Consider the following 25,805-nt stretch of genomic DNA (forward strand, 5'->3'; position numbering starts at 1 on the left):
GATTCATGGCACAAATCCTGCTCTTACTTGAGTGGCATGGAACTCTTGGGTAGCCTCTATTTTGGGAATTTCACAGAATATTTAAGCCCATTTATTTCCAGTAACCTTTACATTATTAAATATACACTCTTCCTTGTGTTTATTTTTCCAATGACAAACCAGGTGAGACCCTTCAAAGTGCAAAATAAAAATAAAATAAAAACTTCAGAGAGTTTCTTAAATAATCGCAAAAATATATTACTTATTCTGATGCAGACTTTTTTTTACAAAAAGAGCAACTCTGTTGATATAAATGCAAATAATTCAACATCTTATTTATACATAAGATACTGCTTATTTCAAAAATGTTCTCTTCCTGACATTCTTGCTACATATGCCCTCTTGTTTTTTTTTAAAAAAATATCTACCAGATATAACAACTTAGGACATGTTAAAGGTAAAGGTTCCCCTCGCACATATGTGCGAGTCATTCCCAACTCTAAGGCGCTCATCTCTGTTTCAAAGCCGAAGAGCCGCACTGTCCAAAGACATCTCCGTGCTCATGTGGCCGGCGTCAGAGGTCGGTTTCCAATTTTTTTTACTACCATTTTGGGTATGCTCCCCCACATGCATGTGATGCCTCTATGCATGCGCAGAAGCATCTGGACGGGTGGGCAGAGCCTCCCGCCGCCACTACCGGTTCAGCTGATCCGGGCCAAACCAGCAGAAACCCCACTTCTGGCTGGCATGACTAAATGCTGACGGCACACCAAATGCTGTTACCTTCCCATCAAAGCTGGTCTCTATTTTTCTACTTGCATTTTTACATGCTTTCAAACTGCTAGGTTGGCAGAAGCTGGGACAAGTCACGGGAGCTCATTCTGTTACGTGGGCGCTAGGGATTCGAACCACCGAACTGCCGACCTTTCTGATTGACAACTTAGTGTCTTAGCCACTGAGCCATTGTGTCCCTCATAGGACATCTTGGGATATCTCATATAAGGACCTGCCCTAGTTCCCAGATGATGGTATTGTCTTGTGTAGTCACATTCAGGCCTCAGGTTCTACATTTCCTAGGATTCCCATTCCACTGGCTATTGCCATGATATACGCTCTTCAGCTATTCAAAATATATTCACAATAATAGCTGAAATGAAAGCTCTTTTGCAAATTATGTGTATCTCCAGTGAGATGAAGATGGAAAGAAGGCAAGGAAAATCTCTTGGATGCCATTAACGCTCAAATGATAGAATGGAACAGCTCCAAAATGCATTTCACCATTAGACTTGGAGTACCTGAGTATGTACATTTGAAGTCCTCAACATATTTCCCCATTTTCTTTTTTGGCTTTAATTCTCAGTTTATGGGGGCAGCAGTTGTGCAATACTATTTCTAAGTTTCAAGAACGAAAAGATGAGAAGTCTGTCTAAGATTCTTCAACTCAAAGCTGCCAAAATTACACTGAACAACATTCACCATGTGAAAGCTTCAAGTCTGGAGGCCTGGCTGGAAAACTCAGTAATTCCAAGTACAATTTTTGGCCAGTCCACTTGACCTACAAAGAAGGACTTTAAAGAATTTCCCAAGAAACCGGAGGTCATAGCCGGGAAGAGGACATCTGATCCTGAGGACCCGTTATCTCAGTCCCTCTGTTGAAGAGCTTATGGAGCAAAGGAGGCCAAATGCAAATGTGTTTTATTCTGGTCCAGAAGCTACAGCATGAACGCTTCACGGCGGAAGAAGAAAAATAAAAGATGATGGGGTCCAAGCAGGCATTGAAGGTGCTGAGAAGCAAGACTTCGGTCCTCCACTTGGGACTTTTCCCCTGAATAAAACCCACCACATGGGAGATGTTGTAGGGTGTAAAACAGATGATGAAGACAGCTAAAGTGGCCGCCACCAACGCCACGGCTCGCTGCTTTTTGCTCCTGCAGATGTGTGGCGAAGAGATCACTATTCTTATAAAGCCAAAATAGCAGAAGCAGGTGATCAGGAATGGCACCAGAAAAAGTACAATGCTGAGCTCCAAGCGAACAGGGAGCAGGACCTGGAGTTGCTTCTCTGTGAAATCGTCATAACAGACGTTACTGGAGGACACGCTTGGAAGGGAATAGTTGTCCCGGTTGTACTCGGTGATATACACAATGCTACAGTGGCCAAAAGAGCAGATCCAGATACTCAGGCTGGCAATTAGGGCATAGACTGCATGACGCCTCAGCTTGTAATGGATGGGATAAGCTACAGCCAAGTAGCGCTCCACGCTTACCGCAGTGAGGAAGAGTGTGCTAGTATAAATGGTGCTGAAGTAGACAAGGCCGCTAAAGGGGCACAGAAAATGGGGATAGGCCATACGGTCGGGGATCTTCTCCCACATCTTGAAGAGGAGGAAAACCAGGAAGCAGAGATCAGAAATGGTCAGGTTGAGGAGAAGGATGCAGTTGGGCGTGGTCTTGACTCTAATCTTCTGGATGAAAGCATACAGAGCCAACAGATTGGTGGGAAAGCCAATTAGCACAGTGAGCACGTAAACTGTAATGTAGGTTTTCCAGGTTTCAGAGTTGTCAACCATGTTGGAAGATTTCCACCTGTGGGAAGAAGAAAGATGTAAGAGCACCAATCCAGCAAGAGAGGAAGAAGGGGGGGGGAACTCTCCTCCCATATAAATGTTTCTCACAAACTTTTTCTTTTGAAAACATGGAAAGACGTGACACTGTCAAAAAGGTAAAATATTTAGCTGTGAGGGAAAGCTTAGAAATAATCAATCAAGAGCAAAAGCTTTCTCCCAGGTAGTTCTCCTGGCCAGTCAATGGTTGTTGACCAACCATTGATTCCAAGAAGAAGCTTTGGAAATAAAGATCTGCTTTTTAGACCTGCCAACTGCTGTTCAAACTATTCAAACTGTCCAAAGAGCTTCTGATTCTGTTCTACAAAGGAATTATTGAGTCTGTCATCTGTACCTCTATAACTGTCTGGTTTGGCTCTGCATCCCAACAAGACAGACACAGATTTCAGAGGATAACTAGAACTGCAGAAAAAGCAGTTGCTACCAACCTACCTTCCATTGAGGACCTGGATACTGCACGAGTCAAAAAGAGGCTGCGAAAATATCTACAGACTCCTCACATCCTGGACATAAATTGTTTCACCTTCTGCCCTCAAAATGACACTATAGGGCACTGCACACCAAAATAACTAGACAAAAGGACAGTTTTTTCCAGAATGCAATCACTCTGCTAAACAACTAATCCCCAGAACATTGTCAAATTGTCTACTAAAACTATATTACTATTATTCTTCTCTTCCTTCCTAGTACCTATCTCTTTCCACTTTATGATGATATGTTGCTTGTATCTTTAAAATGTATATTGTTTTATTTGTTTCCTAGTATAGTTTGATTGCTTATTAGTAACCTATGACTATCACTAAGTGTTGTATTTTATGATTCTTGATGAATGTATTTTATTTTACTTTTCTTTATGTAATCTGAGAGCATATGCACCAAAGACAAATTCCTTGTGTGTCCAATTACACTTGGCTAATAAGAATTCTATTCTATTCCATTCTATTGTTATTTGTCAACTCTAGCAAATGTTTGAATTAAATGCACTGCATGGATGTTTTCTTCCTCAAGGGGGTGCATCAGCACCGGTAAAACTGAAGACTTGTAGCTGATCAGTGAATGAACTGAAGTGTCGCTTCCTCCTTTAATCTACCATATCCGCTTTAATCTACCATATCCGCTACTCTCCTTCAACCTACCTTTTCTGGATGATCCTTTGTAAGCAGGCAAGATAGACAAGAGCGTTGAACATTGGCTGGGACTTGAAGAGTGTTCCTGATTATATCATCATCTTCATCACTGTATTATCCTCTTCATTACAGTACTATTATTGCAAAACACACAAGTTCTACAAAGATGCTTTGGCCTGAGCAAACATAGAGATGTTTATCCCTTGAACAAATATCCACACCAGTTTGTTCAATTCCCAGGGTCTATTGTGGACTCATAGAAAACTGCAAAACACAGTCTGTTTCTCTCTTCTCTGGCCTTTCTAAATACATCCTTTCTACCTTGTGTAGCATTTTGGCTCCATTGAATTGTTTTTCTTTATACCTCCACCTTTCTCTTTCTATTTTTTGAAGTGGGAGCAGGGAGGTTAAAATGTTATTTATGCAGCTGTTTTTTATACTTAATCTACCTCACCATTGTCCAGCATTGTAGCCTATAATGGGTGACAAATATCCATCTACCTCAATATCCATAATTTCAAGCAAGCAGAATTTTCTCTGTAATTTTGAGAAAGACAGTAGAAAAATGGGGAAGCTTTCAAATGGAGGGGGGGGAATTAAATGATAAAAGGTAGGTAGATTTGTCCCTTATTTTTCTCCCCTTTTTTCTTTTCATTTTGTAGATTACTTCCCCCAAATAGAATAGAATAACTATTTGGAAGGGACCTTGAAGGTCTTCTAGTCCAACCCCCTGCTTAGGCAGGAAACCCTACAGCACTTCAGACAAATGGATATCCAACATCTTCTTAAAATCTTCCAGTGTTGGGGCATTCACAACTTCTGGAGACAAGTTGTTCCATTGATTAATTGTTCTAACTGTCAGGAAATTTCTCCTTAGTTCTAAGTTGCTTCTCTCCTTGATTAGTTTCCACCCATTACTTTTTGTCCTGTCTCCAGGTGCTTTGGAGAATAGTTTGACTACGTGGCGTTAGGGATTCGAACTGCTGACCTTTCTGATCGACAGGCTCAGCATCTTAGCCACCGAGCCACCGCGTCCCGATTAGGTTTATATCCTGCTGTTATTATAGATAAATCAAGATGTCATGCATAACGCTTCCTTCTGCTATTATGGAGACTTTGCTGGTTTCCTGGCTGTGACAAATGAAGCCAAAAAATTACATCTGTAATCTAGACCTACATTTATAATATTTTAGGTTTTGTATTACATATTTTGTATTTTTATCGCTTGTGTTTTTTTTTATCAAAAGGGGATGTGAACGTGCCATAGGATAAATATATCCCTTTTCCCTATTTTCACAAAGGTAGAGATAGAATGACCAGCCCAAATTCACCCATATTTAAAAGGGAGAAATAGGATGTCTTAGACTTGCTAAAAAATAGAATGGATGTCTGCAAAGAGATAGTGAGAATGTATATCATTGCACCCTGTTCTTCACTGTTTGTTCTTCCTTTGCCCACAGGCATGGTAATAAGCTCCATTTAGAGGTTTTATTATCATCATCCATCTTTTCAACTTTGGCAAAGCCTCCAGAAAATTTTGACAAGATGATTATTGTTTACAAAGGATGAGGTAAAAGATCCATGTGTTTGGACAAAGCAATTTAGCTGCTGATTCTCTCACCACCATGTCAGTATAAACCCACCCAGTTCATTTTGCTTTACACCCTGGATGAAAATTATATTCCGCGGTGGGGCAGGGGTTAGAGTGCAGCACTGCAGGCTACTTCTGCTGCCTGCCGTCTGCCTGCAATTTGGCAGTTCGAGTCTCACCAGGCTCAAGGTTGACTCAGCCTTCCATCCTTCTGAAGTGGGTAAAATGAGGACCCAGATTGTTGGGGGCAATATGACATGAAGTGGGAAGGTAACACTCCAACAGAGTCAAGTTAGGCACTTTCTGAATTTTTCACACCAAGATTTGCCAACACTGTTCTAAGCCATCAAAGCGAAGTGAAGAACAATGTCCCACCTCCAGCCAGGGGAAAGGTTCAACCAACAGCCAAACTGGCTTTTGTTCAAGGCATAAGAGGAAATGTCAGAGACAAAAAAAAATGTTTGGGTTCAATTTGGACCTCACCAGATATATTCCACCAGGAAAGACTGGAGAGATCTTGGCCATCACCATCCTAAGAGGCAGGTAAAGAAGTAGTCATTAGCCAAATATACCAATAGGTCTTCTACAGATCAGGGATTTGAGCCCATCACACTGGCAGTATCTTGGCTTTCCAGCTAAGATGAGATGCTCAGACATAAATATAGGACCAGCTTCTACAGAGGACTAAAGTCCTCACCTAGTAGGACTGCTGAATCAGAGTGACTCATACTACCAATCTATGCCTGAAGTTCTGGTCAAGTATTTGATGACACTGGAGAGAAAATATACCAGGCAAGGGGAAAAAAATGGGCAAGGAAGCTGCTTGATAGCAATAGCACTTAGACTTATATACTGCTTCATAGTGTTTTACAGCCCTCTCTAAGTGGTTTAAGAGTCAGCCTTTTGCCCCCAACAATCTAGGTTCTCATCTTACTCACCTTGGAAGGATGGAAGGCTGAGTCAACCTTGAGTCTGTGAGGATCGAACTCTTGGCAGTGGGCAGAGTTCAGCCTGCAATGCTGCATTCTCACCACTGCACCACAAGAGCTATTTATAAGATTAAAAGGAGGCAAAACAGAGAGAGGAGGGGGGGACAGCAATAGCACTTAGATTCATGTACCGCTTCACAGTGCTTTTACAGCCCTCTCTAAGGGGTTTACAGAGTCAACCTCTTGCCCCTGACAATCTGGGTCCTCATTTTACCCACCTTGGAAGGACGGAAGGCTGAGTCAACCTTGAGCCTGGTGAGATTTGAACTGCCAAATTGCAGGCAGCCGGCAGTCAGCAGAAGTAGCCTGCGGTACTGCACTCTAACCAGTAGTAAGGTACTGCACTTAAGCCACCGTGGCTTAATCTTATATTCCTTAAGAAACGAAGGAGGATCTTGAGACCAAGCCAAGGGAACAAAGAACGATTTGCCATAACAGAATATTACTTGGCAGGATGCCTTTTGGAGCACAGAAAACTGTTCATCTCACAATTGTTTGCTTTGGGAATAAAAGTCCAGTATCCTGCTGATTTGCTTGTGTTATTTCTCCCTGCCTTTATCTATTTGCATTGCAATAACTGGGAGGAAGTTTGCAATTGCTGCTTCTAATGAGTGGAAAAGAACTACACCTAAGAGTCCGCCTCTCCTAAACTAGACATCTCATTTCTGTAGGTTTCCTTCTCTTTAGATTGTGTTAGAGGCAGCCTAAAACAAGGCTCCTTCCAAGGATTCCACAAGCTCTGCTTGTGATAACAATAAACCAGGTGTTTATTTTGGCACCAGACACACAATCCCATACAAAACCCAAGCAAGAGAAAGAGCGATCCTGCTTCTTTTTCAGAGCAGGTCACACATTCGTACAACTCTCCATAACTACTCAAACGTAAGTTGTAGTAAGATTGATTCCCAGATGAATATATATTTTCATCTAACAGCAATAGCCTGTAGACTTTTTATACCGCTACATGGTGCTTTTATAGCCCTCTCTAAGCGGTTTACAGAGTCAGCCTATTGCCCCCAACAATTACCCCCTCATTTTACCCACCTTGGAAGGATGGAAGGCTGAGCCAACCTTGAGCCTGGTAAGATTCAAAACTGACAAATTGCAGGCAGCTGGCAGTCAGCAGAAGTAGCCTGCAGTACTGCATTCTAACCACTGCGCCACTGTGCCACCATGCAGGGGTTAGAATGCTATGTTCACATAGCTTTTAGGAGGGTAAAAAGCTGCCCAGGTTCACTTTGGATAGTGAGATGGGCAGCAGGTAAATTTAATAAATATAGTAAATGATATAAATCATTTTTATAGCAACAGCACTTAAACTTATATACCACTTTGCAGTACTTTATAGCACTCTCTAAGCCAGTGATGGCGAACCTATGGCATGTGTGCCACAGGTGGCACGTGGAGCCATTTGTCAGGGCACGCGAGGCGCTGCTCTGTTAGCTGGCCAGCTCAGTTCACTCTTCTTTAAAGCCATTTTTCTGGGGGCGCGCATTGCATTATGGGTGCAGCACGCCCGCACATGACCCCCCTGAGCTCCCCCCACTTATGGCACGCGAGCCAAAAAAGGTTCGCCATCGCTGCTCTAAGCGATTTACAGAGTCAGCATATTGCCCCCGACAATCTGGGTCTTCATTTTACCCACCTCGGAAGGGTGGGAGGCTAAATCTACCTTGAACTGGTCAGGATCGAACTCCTGGCAGTGGCAAGAGTTAACCTGCTATACTGTACCACCACGGCTTTTATGTCCAAATTCAATCATAAGAAGACAGGGTATTTTTTATCACAGATTGTACTGGAAATGTATGCTACTGATTTTTTTTCTTCTTCTTTATTTTCCAACACCACTACCCTTGCTTCTGTTAATCTTTGTTTTTTGTTTTTAATTAGCTCCTTTAAATATCAGGAGCTTATTAAAACCCTATGCCTCATTTCTACTGCCCTGTAAAATTCCCTCAAATGTCACCTCTGGGGCTTGGATGAGGGCCAGAAGAGTTGCACCTAGGTTACTAGTCCAAGAAAGCAATCGTTTATCTATTGATACAGGATATCAGGCAGACTCTCTTAATAACTGCCTAGCAAAGAGCAGTATTGCCTAATAGGGATTATCACATGTTATCAAACGCAGCTAAGGAAATGACTGGGATATGTGTTGTTTAGAGACCTGTCGCTAATGCTTAGCTTTGCCAACAGCAGCTCGATTCTCTCCAAGCCACCGTATATAATGGGAGCAGGCAGAAGGGGGAAAATTGCAATTTGCAATAAGAGTTTTGGACCATATCTGGGAATTCAAAAATTCATGGACTTTTTCTCAGACAAGTCATTTTATTTTTTTTTGAGAAGTACTGCCTTTTGATCTGGAATAAATTCATATTTGTCATGTCATAAATTAATCTATTCTCTTCCCAACTATAAGTATACCTGTTAAAAGTGCATTGCAACCTTGAAAGCGAGTGAAAGTATATGTACCCAACTTAATAATTAAATTTATTGACTAGAATAGAATATTTAAGGGAGCCTGCTTAGAACTGTCATGTATTTGCTGTCCCAATTACCATTTTATGTTTTTTATATAATGTGTTTCTACATATCATGTTCCTTTTCTTCCAGGACAGGACAGTGGCAAAGAAACAAATTACCAAAATGCAAATGTTTGCCAAATGTTTGATTAGCAGCATTGACATTTGACTTTTAAATAGCAGACTTTGTGCTCTGCTCAAAAAAAAAAAAAGGAGGGGGGGGGTCACCGGTCAGAACAGAAGAAAACTGGATGCTATTGAAATTAAACTGGATTCATCACCCACAGTTAATACAAACTATTACACCTTTATTTCTTAAGTGTGAAAAACGGTGATAAGTCACTTTTTTTCAGTGTCGTCGTCACTTCCAGCAGTCTCTAAATGAACTGTTGTAAGTTGAGGACTAGCTGTACAATTTTAGAAGTGTTCTGATGTTCGTCCATAAAGTTTAGAAAGAACACAGAACATGATCTGAGACTTGCCGGATGGAATCTCTTGAAGGAATGTTAGGGGAATGTTTCGTGTCTGGCATAACCAGTTATTCCCCCTGATGATTCTCTGTTATCCTTCTTCTGAATCAACATCTCTCGTTGTTCAAATCACCAGATGGATTAATGAAAATCATTGCCCTACTTCACTGAACTTCTCAGGAGTGTCCGTTAATGAAACAGGTAAGCCATCCAGGAGAATGAGTCTACCAGATTTCTAAATAGCTGACACCCTAGAACCATGATGGCAAACCTATGGTAGAGGTGGCACATGGAGCCATATCTGAGGGCACACAAGGCATTGCCCTATGTCAGCTAGTCTAGCTGTGGCTAGTCTAGTGAAGAGAAGGACCAGGAGAGAAATGATAGCAGTGCCCCAATATTTGAGGGGCTGCCACAGAGAGGAGAAGGTCAAGCTATTTTCCAAAGCACCCGAAGGCCAGACAAGGAATAATGGATGGAAACTGACCAAGAAAAGGTTCAACCTAGAAATAAGGAGGAACTTTCTGACAGTGAGAACCGATGGAACAGAAGTTGCCTTCGGAAGTTGTGGGAGCTTCATCACTTGAAACTTTCAAGAAGAAATGGGACTGCCATTTGTCAGAAATAGTGTAGGGTCTCCTGCTTGAGCAGGTGCTTGCACTAGATGACCAAGTTCTCGTCCAACTCTGCTAATCTGTAAATTAGGCACTCAGCTGGATGTCACATTTCCTCCTATAATTTTGCAGGGGAACTCCACCATAATATCAAGCAGAGAAGGGCTGTCAATTCTAAAGCTGGCCTGACTGAAGCTGTCTTGGAGGCTTCAGTGTTGCCACCATGGTGCTGAGGGATAGGGAGGGGGGGTGGAATAGAGATAGCTGGGGTTTTTTAGCCAAAACAAAATAGTTTCCCCTGAGAACCAAGGACAATCCCACAGGTGGCTGAAAAGAGGAGGAGTGAAGTTTCCAAGCAACCAGACAGCAGCTTGATTGGACCATGTGACTGATTGTTTGGAAAAGGGGGAAAACTTTTACTTTTAATTAGGTGAGAACCACGGGAACCTTTAGAGTCGGTTTTTACCAGTCTGTGCCAATATGATATGTCCAATAAACCTGTTCTTTGAGGAGCTGCTTGCCTCGGAGTTCTGTTTGCTATGGACGTATTACTTGGTACCTTGACATGGGCATTCCCCATTTGTATAACATTTTAATTGACTACCAATTTCATTGCATACATGATGTACAATGACAATAAAGGCTATTATTATGATGATTAAACAACTGAGATGAAGAATGGAGACAGAATATTTGGGACTACACTGAACAGAAAGGTAGCAATTAATTAACACACTACACTTCTACTCCATGAAGTTACCATTAGCTCCAGAAGAGAAGCTTCAGCAACTCAAGCTCCTAATTATCAGAGGTAGAAAGCAAAAATTAGACATCGGAGCACAGATCATCCTGTACTATCCTTGTTATAAAATGGTAAAATGTTTCCTACCTTTGCTTTCTTTGCATGTGATATTGTAGCATTCTAGAGCTTGATGTCTGAGATCAGAAAAACCTGGTAGATTCCATGTAGGTGTCTGGTTATATAATAATATTTGCTATCTGGACACATCGTTTCCTTGGACACCAGCCTCAGAGCTTATCTTCTGACTGAGGCTTCCCAAGAGCATGGAGCAAACTCCTGGTCCCAACAAAAACCCCTCTTATTAATTGACTGTGAATTCTGCTCATTCACATCCAGCAAAGTCTTTCAAGAGAGGATTTACAGTCACAGACCTTATCTGCCTTGGAGAGATGACAGGCAGATATCTGCCAAATTTGGTAAGGAGTCATGAACCAATTGAGCAAACTAATTGTCACCTGCGAACTCCACTCCCCTTTTGCTCCTCTTTTATTTCCTCTGGAAGGGGCCATTCATCGTCCACCTGTGGCCTCACTCCCAAGTCAACCACTGTTCTTTAGTTGTTCCCTTCATCTGGCAACTCTGCGCATGTGCACACTGGGAACAGGCTCCAGCTGTTCCTCTGCCTCACTGATTTCTGACTCTGAAGGCAGCTGATAACTGGCATACGGCTCTGGCCCCCTCTCTGCCTCAGACACAGAGCCCTCATCAGAGCGTTCCCCAGACTCCAGGATTGGCCCATGTCCCTCCCCAACCTCCTCACCGTCCGAATCTGCTGCCAGCTTCACTAGCTGCTGGCAGGCCACAACACTTATTATGATCCCTCCGAGATAGATTACAGAAGGCCACGCATCCAACGGATGACAATAATGTCATTAGACTAATCAAATGGCAAACTGTTGCTAGCAATAGCAGTTGACCTCTGTTCTCAATAGCTCAGGAGAGGAAATTGCTTTGGATCTAATTCTATTGCTTTGGTCTCCGATAAAGTGACTAATGTATTTCTGGAGGGTGCTGGTGCGTGGTGGAACTGATTCACTTCAGAGATGGCACGGCACAGCACATCCTGGGATGGATGTAGTAATTCAACCTGATGCTCTTCAAGGCATCTTGGACTACATCTCCATCATCTGCAATCAGGATAAGGACGTTTGGCTCCAGAAGTACAACTGAACATTGTCTCAACTTTCTGAAGCAAAGATCTAGAGTGGGGAATGATTAGTACCTAGATGGGCTTTCCTGGCTTGGCAGCTTTTCATATCAGAATTTTATCAAAACTTTATCTCGTTAAGATGCCAAGGAGTGGTTATATTCATTTTTTTAACAAAAATTGCCTTTCAGTAATATGTACAGCTTGTTCCTCCTTGCTGTGTGGAGGCTGCCCCCAACTAAGCATCTCTCCTATGGTAAAGTAGTTAGGCCTGGAGTGTACCAACTAAGGCTTTGTAAAAGGTAAGTTGTGCGTGACTAAATGTTCCAATTTGGAAATAAGCATATTTTATTCCAAGAAATAAACTAGCCTTTCATAGAAGAAATTGAGAGCGTGAATCTTGACACGAGGCTATTCAGGGGATGAAAGTATTTGCCTTATAATATAGTGGAGCACCATTTATGCTATCCACCTATGCTCTATATCAGGGGTGTCAAACTCAAGGCCCGTGGGCTGGATCTGGCCCAAGGGGTGATTAGGTTTGGCCCACAGGGCCGCCTTGGAACCAACCGGCGGTGCTTCTGCATTTTCTCTGGCAGAGGTACTGCAGGAATGGAGCTTGCTCCATTCCCGCAGTACTTCTGTCAGAGAAAATGCGTGCGGCCCTCCTGAGCTCCATTTTTTCCTGGCAGAGGGTTGGAGGATGCCGTTGCAGCTGGAAACAGAGCTTAGGAGCCCATTTTCGCTGGCAGAGCTCTCGGGCCACCACAGGCACCCCCTGCACGAGTACACAAACACAACTCTGATGTGGCCCTCAATAAAATTGAGTTTGACACCCGTTCTATAGGGAGGAGGAGGAGGAGGAGGAGATGATGATGAAGAAGGAGGAGGAGGAGGAGGAGGAGGAGGAGGAGGAGGAGGAGAGGGAGAAGGAGAAGGAGAAGGAGAAACAATTTTTACAGATGTATTAAAAATAATAATGTGGCATTTAGTTGCAATTTCAGAAGGTGGAACCTCCATAAAGGAAAGAATTTGCATGCCTTGACACTGAGAACATTCCTTCACTGGTTATTTTCTAATTCTTGGAAAATAACTGGAATTATATGCTAACTATGTGAGAGAGAAATTAATGGCCTATTTAGAGGCCTAATTGTGTTCTGGTTGCATGCTCCTTCTCTGAGAAACCAACCAGCCAGGGCTATGAATGTTATCACCCGGGGGCAAGACAAGATGGATAGTTGTAACCTAGATGCCAAGTACATCCATTCTCTGAGTTTACACAAGGCACTGAACCAAATGCCAAGTGCCTGAGTTTGCATGAGATATTGAGTTGGATTATGGTCTTAAACCAGCATGTAGAACCACAATGGGTCTAGATGGGACTGACCGGTAAACTCCTCAGACCTACTTCTCCTTAACCAAGCAAAGTTGATAGTGCAACAAGCTACGAGGTGTAGCATGTTGCACAAACTTCGTTTTTTCATGGCTTTTGATCCAGTTTTCCAATGGATAGTGTGCAACAATGAGATGATGGAGCATCTCTCCACCTCCCGTTAAGTGGCCTTTGTGCCGACAAATGGGGAGTGTATGTAAATAATGGAAGTGGCAAGAAGGGGAGACCCGCTAAGATCAACTCACCTATGGGATCTCCTGCAATCTACAGCCAGCTCTGCTCCCCCTTTTCTTTAGATCTTCTGGAGATTCCGAGGTTCTTTGCTTTCCGCTTGATTAAAGGGAGAAGGAATGACAGAAAAAGACATTTCTGTCGTCTTTGCTGTATTTAAGAACCTTCTTCATTTGATGACCAAATGAACCTCTTGTCTGGTTCTGCGTAATATGCTGAATCATAAACTGACCGCACTGACTGGGTTTGTATATTGCAATAGGTTAAAGTCAGTGGTGACATTCTTTTTTTTTTTTACTACCAGTTCTGTGGACGTGGCTTGGTGGGCGCTGAGAGGGAAGGATACTGCAAAATCCCCCTTCCTACCACACTCTGGGGCCAGTCAGAGGTGGCATTTGCCGGTTCTCCGAACTACTCAAACTTTCTGCTACCAGTTCTCCAGAACCTGTCAGAACCTGCTGGATTTCACCCCTGGTTAAAGAGTGTTTCTTTGGCTTGTAGTTCAAGGTTACCTTCAAAACATCCATAGTGTTTATTTGCCAACTCATCAAGCTTCTCTACATAGATCAGGAATGTCAAACTCAAGGCCCACAGGTTGCTTAGATCTGGCCCATGGGGTCACCCTGGGACCAGCCTGTGGTGCTTCTGCCAGCAAAAATGGAGCTTGCGAGGGCCACGGGTGGCCCTCTTGAGCTCCATTTTCACTGGCAGAGGGTTGCAGGAGGCCATCACAGGCAAAAATGGAGCTTGGGAACCCATTTCCACTGGCAGAGCACTTGGGCCACCACAGGCACCCCCAACACGAGTGACGTTGAGCTGGCCACGCCCACCCTGGCCACGCCCCCCCCCACACACAACCCTGATGCATCCCTCAATGAAATAGAGTTTGACACCCCTGACATCGATTGAGAAGTGAGCCAAAACATGCCTCTTTTCTCACATTTCCCCTCAACCTGGGTTCTTCCAACTGCATTGGACTACAAGACCCATAATCCCAAGATGTTGGGGGAAGACTTTTCCTGGAAAAATGATGGTCCAAATGAAAGCAATTCTATCCTACTTCCCATGGCATTTCACTCTCAATAGTAATATTTCTCAGAACTAATTCATATTGTTGGATGATCACCAAGCCACATAATTTTTTAATTGCCTGCTGTTTTTTCCCCCCACAGTCCCTATACTATACTGGAAATCGTTCAAACTAATGACTATGGAACATGTCTTTTTTTTTCCACTTATACTTCGCTTTCAAAATTATGCAAAGACAATGGGTATAATTTGATTAGAGGAAAGGACCATTATGATGCATTTGATGAAAGCAAAATAGTGGAAGGAAACACTAAAATGAATTATTTCCTATTTTAGTTGACTGATGAGAAAATCCAAATGAGTTCCTTCCCCATCCCAGAACATTAATTAAAAAAGAAGGTCTCAATTCACTCAAAAAATTTTCTGGGAAAGATGTCCGTGGGAATTTACTGGATTAAGCTAAGAATTAGCCATATGCTCAAGGGAGTTTGTTTAAGACAATGCCACTGGAGACAATTGCCCCAAACTGCATCCATGGAATTGGGTGACTTTCACACCAAGTATATTTCAAGATTTAAAGTGATTGAATCAGCAAAACTAAACACAGTACAATCCTAAAAAGTTGATGGGTTTAAAAGACTTGTGTGACTGCCCAATGTATAGAACAAGCTTACAATACTGATAAAGCCCAGAAGAGCCAGCGCTGTCCGAAGACGTCTCCGTGGTAATTTGGCCAGCATGGCTAAAGGCCAACAGCACACAGAACGCTGTTCCCTTCCCACCAAAGGTGGTTCCTATTTTTCTACTTGCATTTTTTACGTGCTTTCGAACTGCTAGGTTGGCAGAAGCTGGGACAAGTAACGGGAGCTCACTCCATTACATGGCGCTAGGGATTCAAACCGCTGAACTGCCGACCTTTCTCATTGACAAGCTGAGCATCTTAGCCACTGAGCCACCGCATCCCTATTATCCAGGACATTAGTGAAATTAAAATTCATTAAAGAGATTTAACTTCATGGTTAAAGTCTGTTCAGTTTCTAGTGGCTGTGTTTGCACAAGCAGACGATGTAAGTTAGTTCATATAAACCTTTGTGGCTTAGCATATTTTGCCCTCTTTGGTCTGTTTATAATTCATTATATGGTGCCAAGAAAACAACACGGGTATAGTCAGTAGGAAATGAACTAAACTAGAAGCTGACTTTAGTCTTCATCAGACAAACCAAGAATCTGGGATAATAAAGGACCAGGTTAAATGTATCCTGCAAGTGCGTTCATTTGTTTACATTTGCATTCAATATAATATTCCAGCTGCTCAGTTTATAAATGCCTGTGTAAGATTCCTTAGTTCCTAATGGCCACACTTGGAAATTCCTTTTCCCTCCCCCCCGCTTTCCCCCCAACTATTGTTTATATATAAAGTTGCTCTTTTAGGATTGTGCCCCATGCATCAAATAAAATGGCCTGCAATGCCTGACATTTATGCAACCGTAAGACTGTTAGTCTTTCCAAAGCACCCGAAGGCCAGACAAGGAACAATGGATGGAAACTGAACAAGGAGAGATCCAACCCAGAAATAAGGAGAAATGTTCTGACAGTGAGAACAATCAACCGATGGAACTGAAGTTGTGGGAGCTTCATTGCTGGAAGCTTTCAAGAAGAGACTGGACTGCCATCTGTTAGAAATAGTGTAGGGTCTTCTGCTTGGGTGGGGGGTTGGACTAGATGACCCTCAAGATCCCTTTCCAACTCTCTTATTCTGTTAATTTTTTTTCTATTAAAGATGCCAAAAGGGGCTGATTTATGTTTTCCAAGCTTCCTTTTCCAATTAGTCCCTTTTGTGTGCGAATTCTCTGGAGTGGTCCATTAATTTAATCTGTAACAGCTTCCTGGTCTGGTAAACTCACAAGGTTTGTTTTTCTCACCATGTACATTTATACATCTGAACTAGACTGTTCTTTCTCCATCTCACATAATATATGTGGGCATAATTTTGTGTTTGTTTGTTTGTTTTGTCTTGTTTATGTAGTGTATATTGGAGGTGGTGACCCTTTGAGAGTTGTATGCAACGAAATTTCATTTTAACGTATGCCGATTAGTGTACATTCAAAGTGACAATAAAGTTATTCTAAGTCTAATTTAAACTTTAATATGTTCCAGGATTGTGAGCAGTCCATCAAGTACTGGGGCGGGGGGAGATGTCACCCACTTTTTGTACCAAGTCTGAGGAGGTCTGCATCATTTGGGGGGGGGAGTTATGTGCTGGGACCACATCAGCCAAATAAGGTTCTACACGGATTCTTATCCATAATCCTCTACCAGATCTGGATGTTAAGACACTATCTAAATATCTTGCAAGATAGCATTTGTTCAGGACATTATGGAAAAATAGCTTGCCATCTATGGTTACCTCCCTCAACTTTTCTTCACATCACTAGGTAAAGTCCAGAGTCCCAACATCCCCAAACCATTCTTGCAAGGGATTCTTCAAATTGAGATCCATCTGTGAGCTGATAGGAATTAAAAGCATCCAACTCACATCCATTTCCACAAGTGTCATTTTGCAAAGACCAAATTGTATATTAATGAGAAGGGGATAAGCCGCCTGGAAAAGCCAAGGGAAATCATCCAAACCATAAAAAAAGCGAAAGCTGGAATATTTTGGACATGTGATGTGATGCCCAGAAAATTATGGCATACTTCACTTAATACTCCAAGGAAAGATTGAAGGCAAATGAGGTCCAGGCGGAAAAAGAACATTGTTACTTCAAAATCTTAGGGACTGGTTTGGACAAAACTCAACAGCACTTTTTTGTGAGGCTGTTAATAAAAATAGGATTGCCAAGATGATCGCCAACGTCCAATGATGGATATGGAAGAAGAAGAAGAAGAAGAAGAAGAAGAAGAAGAAGAAGAAGAAGAAGAAGAAGAAGAAGAAGAAGAAGAAGAAGAAGAAGAAGAAGAAATAATATATTATACCAGGAAGGCAATCTTCCCCAACTGTGCTGCCTTTCAAAGACAAAACCAATTTTCCTGAATCCCATTCTTGGTGATACTATATATTGGGACTGATGTTTCCAGAATTATCTGCCAACTCGGTCAATTTCTGGCTTGAAATTCTGGGAACAACAGTACATTCTCAGTCTATCATACTGGGAATGTCCACGTACTTATTCTATTTCCTGGATATAAAAGGTAAAGGTTCTCCTCGCACATATGTGCTAGTCGTTCCCGACTCTAGGGGGCAGTGCTCATCTCTGTTTCAAAGTCGAAGAGCCAGCACTGTCCAAAGATGTCACTGAGGTCATGTGGCCAGCATGACTAAATGCCAAAAGCGCACAGAACACTGTTACCTTCCCACCAAGGTGGTCCCTATTTTTCTATTTGTATTTTTACATGCTTTTGAACTGCTAGATTGGAAAAAGTTCCTGGATATAGAATGTGAAAAATGATAAACAGCCATTGCTGTGTCTTAGTATTTGGCAGAAACAAAACAAATGAATTCAAGATACGATTCATATGAATCTGAACTCTTTCATTGACATTTGACAAGGTCAACAGCAAAGAAATAAATTCCAAAGATAGGCAGTTCTTTCTACAGTAAGATAGCTCCACCCAGGAATTATGAAAACAAACTTCACCATTTAATATTTACCTACAAGTTCCTTCTTCAGGGCATGTCCATTATGTGCATTCAGAAGACATTCCCTGCCCTCCAGGTTGAACAGTATGGGGAGATAGTGTGAGTTGTATTACATGAGGGTGGGTGGGGGAGCAGAGATTGTCACTGTTGATACACATCAGAATGGATGCCTGCGTGAATCCATACTGGCAGCAAAGATACCTGGTTAGCATCTGCCTACAATGCCTTTTACATATATTTTTCCCACTTGTGCCCAACACTATTTGGGGAAATTTGCAAAAAGCAGTGGGGTTTGTGGGTGTGAGGTGGGATCTGACAAAAAGGGAAAGCCACAATGGGAAGATTATTTCAGAAGTATCCCAGATCAGTGGTCTGATCACACTCCTTAATAAGGAGGAACATTTTCAATACAAAATGTTGATGGCAATAAGGGGCAATATTTTAGGGTTATCCAGCCCAGACTTAAACATCTTCCGAAACTCATTGTGAATCCTAATAGGGATCTCTTCAATAGGGATCCAGTTTGCACAGCTGGGAACTGTCCCTTCAAATCTCTCCTCTAATCTCCAACACTTGGTATCCTTCTCTTTTTAACGTCTTCTCCCTTCTTCTCTTTCCCTCTGCCTCAGCCTCATCCTACCTGGCAGGGCTGTCATGAGGATGATTTCTTTGCCTTGTAATCACCCCCGAAATTCTTGGAAGATTATTTATAAGCAGTGAATGGATATACACATCAATAAATCCAATGCCTCTCGCTGGTAGATCGGTTCAACCTTTTTTTTTTTTTTTTGGCCATGCCCTACCTAAGCATCTCTAAAATCTTGATGCCCACCTCCCCTGTGACATATAATTCTTACTTTACTCAAAAAGGGAGCTCTGCTCACGCAGAGGAAGCCTAAAAGGCCATTAACTTGGTTTAAACAAGGTTCAAATTGCCCCCATTAAAATTCACATTGCCCCCATGTGGGAACCACTGGTTGTAAGCCTCCTAAATCGAGACAGCCCCCGAATAATGAATCCATAAACAAGGCAGCCCAATCTCAATCTCAATAATGGTTCCCCCCCCCCTTCGAGAGCTGGGTCTTAGGTTCCCAACCTTCCTCCCCAGCCCGGTATGTCTGAGCCTTCTAACACGTGTCGGCAAAGCATCCTCTAGCGGGGGCTCTTACCTCTGGAAGTGATGGGAGGAGAAATCACAATGGGGCAAACGGCTTGCTTCGCCCCGGTTCTTCGGGGAAGATCACCGTTCTTCCTTGCCTGTGGTCCTTTGGCGGCTCGGGGCGCCCTGAAATCTCATTTCTCCCCCACCCTCCGGACGGACAGCGCCAGGATCGATGGAGGCGCCCGGTTGGAAGGATGCAGGAGTCGCGGTCCCTTCGCAGTCTTAGGGAGGGGCTAGGAGAGGAGTGGGCGGGGATCGGAGGGAGACAGGCTGAGTTGCCGAGTTAGATAACTTTAGGGGTAAAAAAAGGGGCTTTCTTCCGTTTTGCTTCATTGCATTTCGCCCAGGTGCCCCGCGCTGCCCTTCCTGCCTTCCAGCAGCAGGTTTCTGTTTACCCAGAAGTAATCTTCTTCTGGGTGGACTCGGGGTAAGAGTTAAGATTAAGGCTAGGGCTCCTCAGGAAGAAGGCGCCTACCTGGAAGGCAAGCGGGAATTCCCCGCGAGTTAGCAAACAAGGCGTAGATATGCCTTGGATTGGCGTGGGATGGAAAGAAAGCGTGTCGGGAAGCCGCAAGCAGGCTTTCGGGTGCAGGAGAGGGGAAAAACGAGGAACACGGTATGATTTAAGCCAGGGGTGTCCAAACTTGGGAACTTTAAGACTTATGGTCTTCAACTCCCAGAATTTTGGCTGGAGAATTCTGGGAGTTGAAGTCCACAAGTCTTAAAGTTCCCAAGTTTGGACACCCCTGGTTTAAGCGCTTGAGACTTTCTCCCTTTACAGCCTCGGGAACAAAAAGGGATCCCTGTTGAATTTCCACCTGCCGTGCAGTTGAGCAGAAGCCACTCAGGAGTCACGACCCAGAGTAATTCAACACCACTGGTGGCTTAATAAAGGTGCCCCTGGCACCTTTGAGACTTTTTTTTATTTTTGTGATTGACATCTGTCAAAAAGGGGGTAGGGTCTCCTGCTTGGGCGGGGGTGTTGGACTAGATGACCTACAACAGGGGTCCCCAAACTTGGCATCTTTAAGACTTGTAGACTTCAATTCCCAGAATTCTCCAGCCCCATTCTTGCCCCACCAAAAAAAACAACCAACCCCTATATCAGGGGTGTCCAAACTTGGGAACTTTAAGACTTGTGGGCTTCAACTCCCAGAATTCCCCAACCAGCCGGCTGGGGAATTCTGGGAGTTGAAGTCCACAAGTCTTAAAGTTCCCAAGTTTGGACACCCCTGCCCTATATGGATAGATGTGTGTCACTGAATCCGTCAAGTTAAATAATGGCTGACTCTCATTTTTGTTTATCCCAAAGAGCGAAACATTCCAATAATCAATTTGCTTGATTCTAGTGCCCTGGTTTTGTGAATTGCATTAATTCCTGTAATACTCCTTGCTAGAATGTTTATTGGCTCAGTGATGGCTACAGTTTGCTGAGGTTCAACAAATTGGGGGGAGGCAGGGCTTCTGAAAAATATCACATCTCATATGAATGTTCTTACACTTAGGATAGAATAGAATAACAGAGTGGAAAGGGATCTTCGAGGTCTTCCAGTCCAACCCCCTGCTTAGGCAGGAAACCCTACGCCACTTTCTGGGCTTTTCTCGGATGCTCCTCAGAACCAATAAATACCTGATTGACTGCTTCCTGAAGTTGATCCTTGATACATTATGGGCAATCAAATCAAGATAATCATGCAAATTGGTTTCTTTATTACCCACTCCTTTTGTGTGTGTCAGAAGCATTATTCATTTGCTCATAAACATGCAGAGAAGCTAAGTCCTCAAGTAGCTAGGACAGAATGGCTTTGTTCACACAACATAGTTTAAGTACCACATTAGCAGTAGCAATAGCATTTAGACTTATATACCGCCTCACTGTGCTTTACAGCCCTCTCTAAGCAGTGTACAGAGTCAGCCTATTGCCCCCAACAATCTGGGTCCTCATTTTGCCCACCTCGGAAGGATGGAAGGATGAGTCAACCTTAAGCCGGTCAGGATTGAACTCCTAGCGGTGGGCAGAGTTAAACTGTAATAGCCCTTAGACTTATATACAGCTTCATAGTGCTTTTGCAGCCCTCTCTAAGTGGTGTACAAACTATTGCCCCCAACAATCTGGGTCCTCATTTTGCCCACCTCGGAAGGACGGAAGGATGAGTCAACCTTAAGCCGGTCAGGATTGAACTCCTAGCGGTGGGCAGAGTTAAACTGTAATAGCCCTTAGACTTATATACAGCTTCATAGTGCTTTTGCAGCCCTCTCTAAGTGGTGTACAAACTATTGCCCCCAACAATCTGGGTCCTCATTTTACCGACCTTGGAAGGATGGAAAGCTGAATCAACCTTGAGCCTGGTGAGATTCGAACTGCCAAATTGCAGGCAGCGTAATCAAAGAGAGTCTGAGTTCAGGCTGCCAAAACAAAACAAACACACAAAAATACAAAAGCGATGGAAAATAAAAACCAGGATAAAGCTAACAAAGCATGAAATGACATGAGAACGCAACTGATAAATTTTTGTTTGTAAAGGACTTGATTATGTTTGTTGCAACAAGTTCCAAGGAAGTTGAATGGATGGATGAATTGGTTGCATTGCGGGAATTCCTTTAATTGGAAGAGGCCAGGTTTTTTTTTAAAAAAAGCACAAATATTGACTAAGGAGCTGCTGTTTGCATGAAAAATCCAATTGGAGAAAGGGTTTATGAATATTAAGGTAGTTGTATAAAGCAATGAATCTTCTGCAGCCTTCCAGGCTGATTCTAATTTGGCTACAAAAGGCCATCTTCCTCACTAGATGAGGTGGCTAGGTTGTCACTTGGAAATGGAAATTCCTAATAACTGCTCTAAGATATTGAAGATGGCTGCAATTTGATATTTTACTGGAGAGTAAAACCATGCTCTGTGAAAAAAGTAGCAGACATAGCCAGCTAGATGGGCTTACAGTAAAGAAATAGACAGCTAACAGAAAAACAAATTTCAGCAATCATTATTATTCTTTCATTTAAGAAAAGGAAGTTGCTTTCAAAACATGCTTTCAAGTTCCTTTCAAAGGAAGAAGGTTTTAGGGTGAATTCTTCTAGCTAGATGGTGGGATGCATGAATATTCTGTCTTTTCACTGCATATTCCTCTCTGCAGTGCCTTCCTGGTGTAGGAAATTAGCACCCATCCCTCTCCTAGGAAAATGAGATATTTTAGGAAATATTAAAAGGGCAGAATATTTCCCCTAAAAGAAAGAAAGAAGGGCAGAAACTCCCCCCTACACCTTTGTCAATGGGCCATTAAGGCCTGGGCCAGTCTATTCTACATAACAAAGATCTACCTCCTTCAGGCAGAGCCATAATAGGAATCCCAAAGCCCTTTCATTACATCATCACCCAGCAAGAGTCAACCAAGCCTGGGACACAGGCAACCTACAAAATTACTTCTGCATGGCCCCATGGGAGTCTGACAACCAATCAGGTCATGTTGTAACTTTGAACGGTCACTAAATGAACTGTTGTAAGTTGAGAACTACCTGTACTGTCCTTTTTCTAATCAAGTCATTTTTGCCACCCCTGCTCATTCTGTCCTCTTCACCAGCCATTCCTCTGTCTGGCTATTTCTTGTCGATTTTTCAGACTCTTTCTGTTTTTGGTCCTTCTATAATCTCACAGCAATTACCGTACACAAACACAACATTTTGCAAAGCTTTTCTAATGGTCTGCCTATTAATCCAACAAGAAAAATGTTTGTTTTGGTTGAGTGTTGATCTTTAAAATGTTTATCGCTGTGTGTATTTGCATCCAAAGATAGTCCCCTAGTGATAGCAGACCAACATTAAGCATGTAAACACAGAACCCACTCATTCTCCAGAAACTGTACCAAAAGTAATCTTACTCAGATTCTCTTTGGACTTCCCATGTTGTTCAGCTTAGCTTAACAAAGGAAAGATTAATCAGAAGAACAGGGGGGATAGGAGGCATTTTAACATTTTAACCTTAAGCTTAAATTAGAGTAGTTTTAGAATGAAGAAGCTGGACGGTCATTTCCCTGTGGGAACAACAGAGCAGAATAACAGATTTGGAAGGGACCTTGGACGCATTGTAGTCCAACCCCACTACTCTACACATACGCAGTTCCAGCAAACGTTCTTGAAATGTTTTAGCCTCCAGTACCCTAAGGAAGAGGCTCCCAAATCATTTCAAAGGAAAATCTTGCTTGTTCAATTTCTGTCCCCGCCCCCCATGCCCCAAAAGTACATTGTGTGGTCTAAGGACTTACTCTTGTCATTTGTTCCTACTCCCAGATGAGGCTTTATTATGGATGGACTTACTCAGATTTTATGGGTGGATAGAGGACGTAGGCTAGCCTTAATAAACCTGGGCTTCTTTGCATGCTTGACCGACATTTCATCTCCATTTCAAAGCCAAAGAGCCAGCGCTGTCCAAAGACGTCTCCATGGTCACGTGGCTGGCATGACTAAATGAGAAAGACGCACAGAACTCTGTTCACCTTCCCATCAAAAGTGGCTCCTATTTTTTCTACTTGCATTTTTACATGCTTTCGAACGGCTAGATTGGCAGAAGCTGGGGCAAGTAACGGGAACTCACTCCGTTACGCGGTGCTAGGGATTCGAACTGCTGAACTGTCGACCTTTCTGATCGACAAGCTCAGCGTCTTAGCCACTGAGCCATCACGTCCCTCGTGACAGACTTAGCCTCTAGTTAATGTGATTGATCCATAAGGGCAAAATGTTTTGAAGGTAAAGATGTTTTTGATGGGATGAGAGAAGAAAGATACCAAGGCTGAAGAGCTATCTACTGTCTTCAGTACTGCTTTTTCACCGTTCAGCAGGTGCCCAGGAGAGGCATCCGAAAAGATTCAAAATAATATATTTTGGAAGGTTACATTTTTTTAAAAAAAACTCACCTCTTTGTGGTCATAGTGTTTAATGGTATCTTAGATACACGCCCGCTTTTCTATGGAAGGAGGAAGAGGCCAATGTAGGGAAAGAAGAATTTTTATACACATTTTGCATACTCAGGGAAATTGCTTGTTAAACTCTGGGCAAGTTATAAAATGATAGTGAAGGTGGATTTTCCTCCCTCCCTCTCCCTTCCTCTATTTAGTTCACAGAGAGAAAATTGGGAGTACATTGCAACATTGACAAAAGGAGATTTAGACTACGATACAAACATGAGCCATTAGATTATAACCAGAGGTGGTATTCAGCGGATTATGAGCAGTTCTGGAGAACCAGCAGTGGAAATTTTGAGTAGTTCGAAGAACTGATAAATACCACCTCTGACTGGCAGTCGCCCCCATCTATTCTCTGCTTCCAGCGTCCCAGCTGATCAGGAGGGAATGAGGATTTTGCAGTGACCTTCCCCTAGAGTGGGGAGGGAATGGAGATTTTACAGTATCCTTCCCCTGCCACACCCATCAAGCCAGCCCACAGAACTGGTAGTAAAAAAAATTTGAATCCCACCACTGATTATAACCATGGATATTCAAGCCACATTGTTTTAAGTACATCCCTAGAAAACAGTGCAAAGTTATAGCTAAAAATGGTAAAGACTTAGCAATGTGAAGTTTCCCCTAACAACTTTGAAGCTAATATATTACCCAAATGTAATTTAAATGCAATAGACTATTTCTTTAATCACCATTTCTAACTGGGAGAAGCAGCCTACAAAATATGGACAAATAACCCACTATAAAAGTATTCTATCTGTTTTCATTTACCAATCCCCGGAAATATGTAGAGTCCATAAATGTCTCTGACAACAGGTGGATATCATAGTCCACTTGTGTCAAATAAACCATTAATCAAATAATAAGTCAGACAGGATAAAGAAACCTCTATAAATGTTTCTGGGCTTTAAAACAACAAGCCGTCATCACAAACATATGATATCGAAGTTTTGTTTGTTAACGTATTGAAACCTCGCAATAAAATACCTTCTGTATTGAATCTGCAGGAAAAAGAGTGTGCTGTATATTGCCTTGTCTTGGCTACAAAAATCTATTATCACATTAATTGGCTGGAAGACATGTGTTTGTGTAATATATCTGAAAGATAAATGAGCCCACATTCATTTATAGTAAATGCCATATTCTTCGATTGGCTCTGAAAACAAATCTTTCATATTTTCCTCTGGCTGATCTTCTGATCAGCTGGGCTTTAAAATATCCTAGTTACTTCATTGGAACTGTCAGTTATGTTGCCATGAACATTCTACCCAATAAAAGCCGAGATGTTGAAATATCAATGATTTAAAAAATGTGGCAATATTCCATTTCAGACCAATGGGAAGTTGTGGGTGGAAATTTCTCCAGAATGGAAGGCATTTCTTAGCTCTGCTTTATCTGACTGGTGGAAAACCATGTAAACCAGGGTGTGATTGTGCCCTCCCAAAGATTATTTTAGTTTTTAGTGGTTTTAACAGGTTTAAAAGGAAAGGAAAGTTTTAATTACAGGAGGATAGGAGGCATTTCAACTAACGTAGAGACT

General features: G+C 42.5%; 1 protein-coding gene across 4 annotated transcripts; it reads right to left on the bottom strand.

Moving 5' to 3' along the window:
* Nucleotides 1-520: 520 nt before the first annotated feature.
* On the bottom strand, nucleotides 521-19,668 carry LOC309396538 (free fatty acid receptor 3-like). Of its 4 annotated transcripts, none has more exons than XM_081961698.1 (3): nucleotides 19,324-19,668; nucleotides 13,500-13,584; nucleotides 521-2,564 (listed from the first exon to the last, which is right to left on the bottom strand). In XM_081961698.1, the coding sequence occupies exon 3, from the start codon at nucleotides 2,546-2,548 to the stop codon at nucleotides 1,577-1,579; it is 972 nt and encodes a 323-aa protein (XP_081817824.1). In that variant the 5' UTR covers nucleotides 2,549-2,564; nucleotides 13,500-13,584; nucleotides 19,324-19,668; the 3' UTR covers nucleotides 521-1,576. The 4 variants fall into 4 exon arrangements, with proteins under 4 accessions (XP_081817824.1, XP_081817823.1, XP_081817825.1 ...); XM_081961697.1 differs by lacking the exons at nucleotides 13,500-13,584; nucleotides 19,324-19,668 and adding exons at nucleotides 3,739-3,863; nucleotides 6,259-6,399; XM_081961699.1 differs by lacking the exon at nucleotides 13,500-13,584.
* Between the last annotated feature and the right edge of the window lie 6,137 nt (nucleotides 19,669-25,805).

The sequence above is a fragment of the Natrix helvetica genome, assembly GCF_964273705.1.
Source record: "Natrix helvetica genome assembly, chromosome: 9".
NCBI lineage: Eukaryota > Metazoa > Chordata > Lepidosauria > Squamata > Natricidae > Natrix > Natrix helvetica.

Excerpts from the sequence above, each read along its gene's own strand:
- LOC309396538 (XM_081961697.1), bottom strand. The coding sequence starts at position 3,791 with ATGTTCAACGCTCTTGTCTATCTTGCCTGCTTACAAAGGATCATCCAG. Across the intron at positions 2,565-3,738 it reads CAAAGGATCATCCAGAAAAG|GTGGAAATCTTCCAACATGG; the intron begins GTAGGTTGAAGG and ends TTCTTCCCACAG.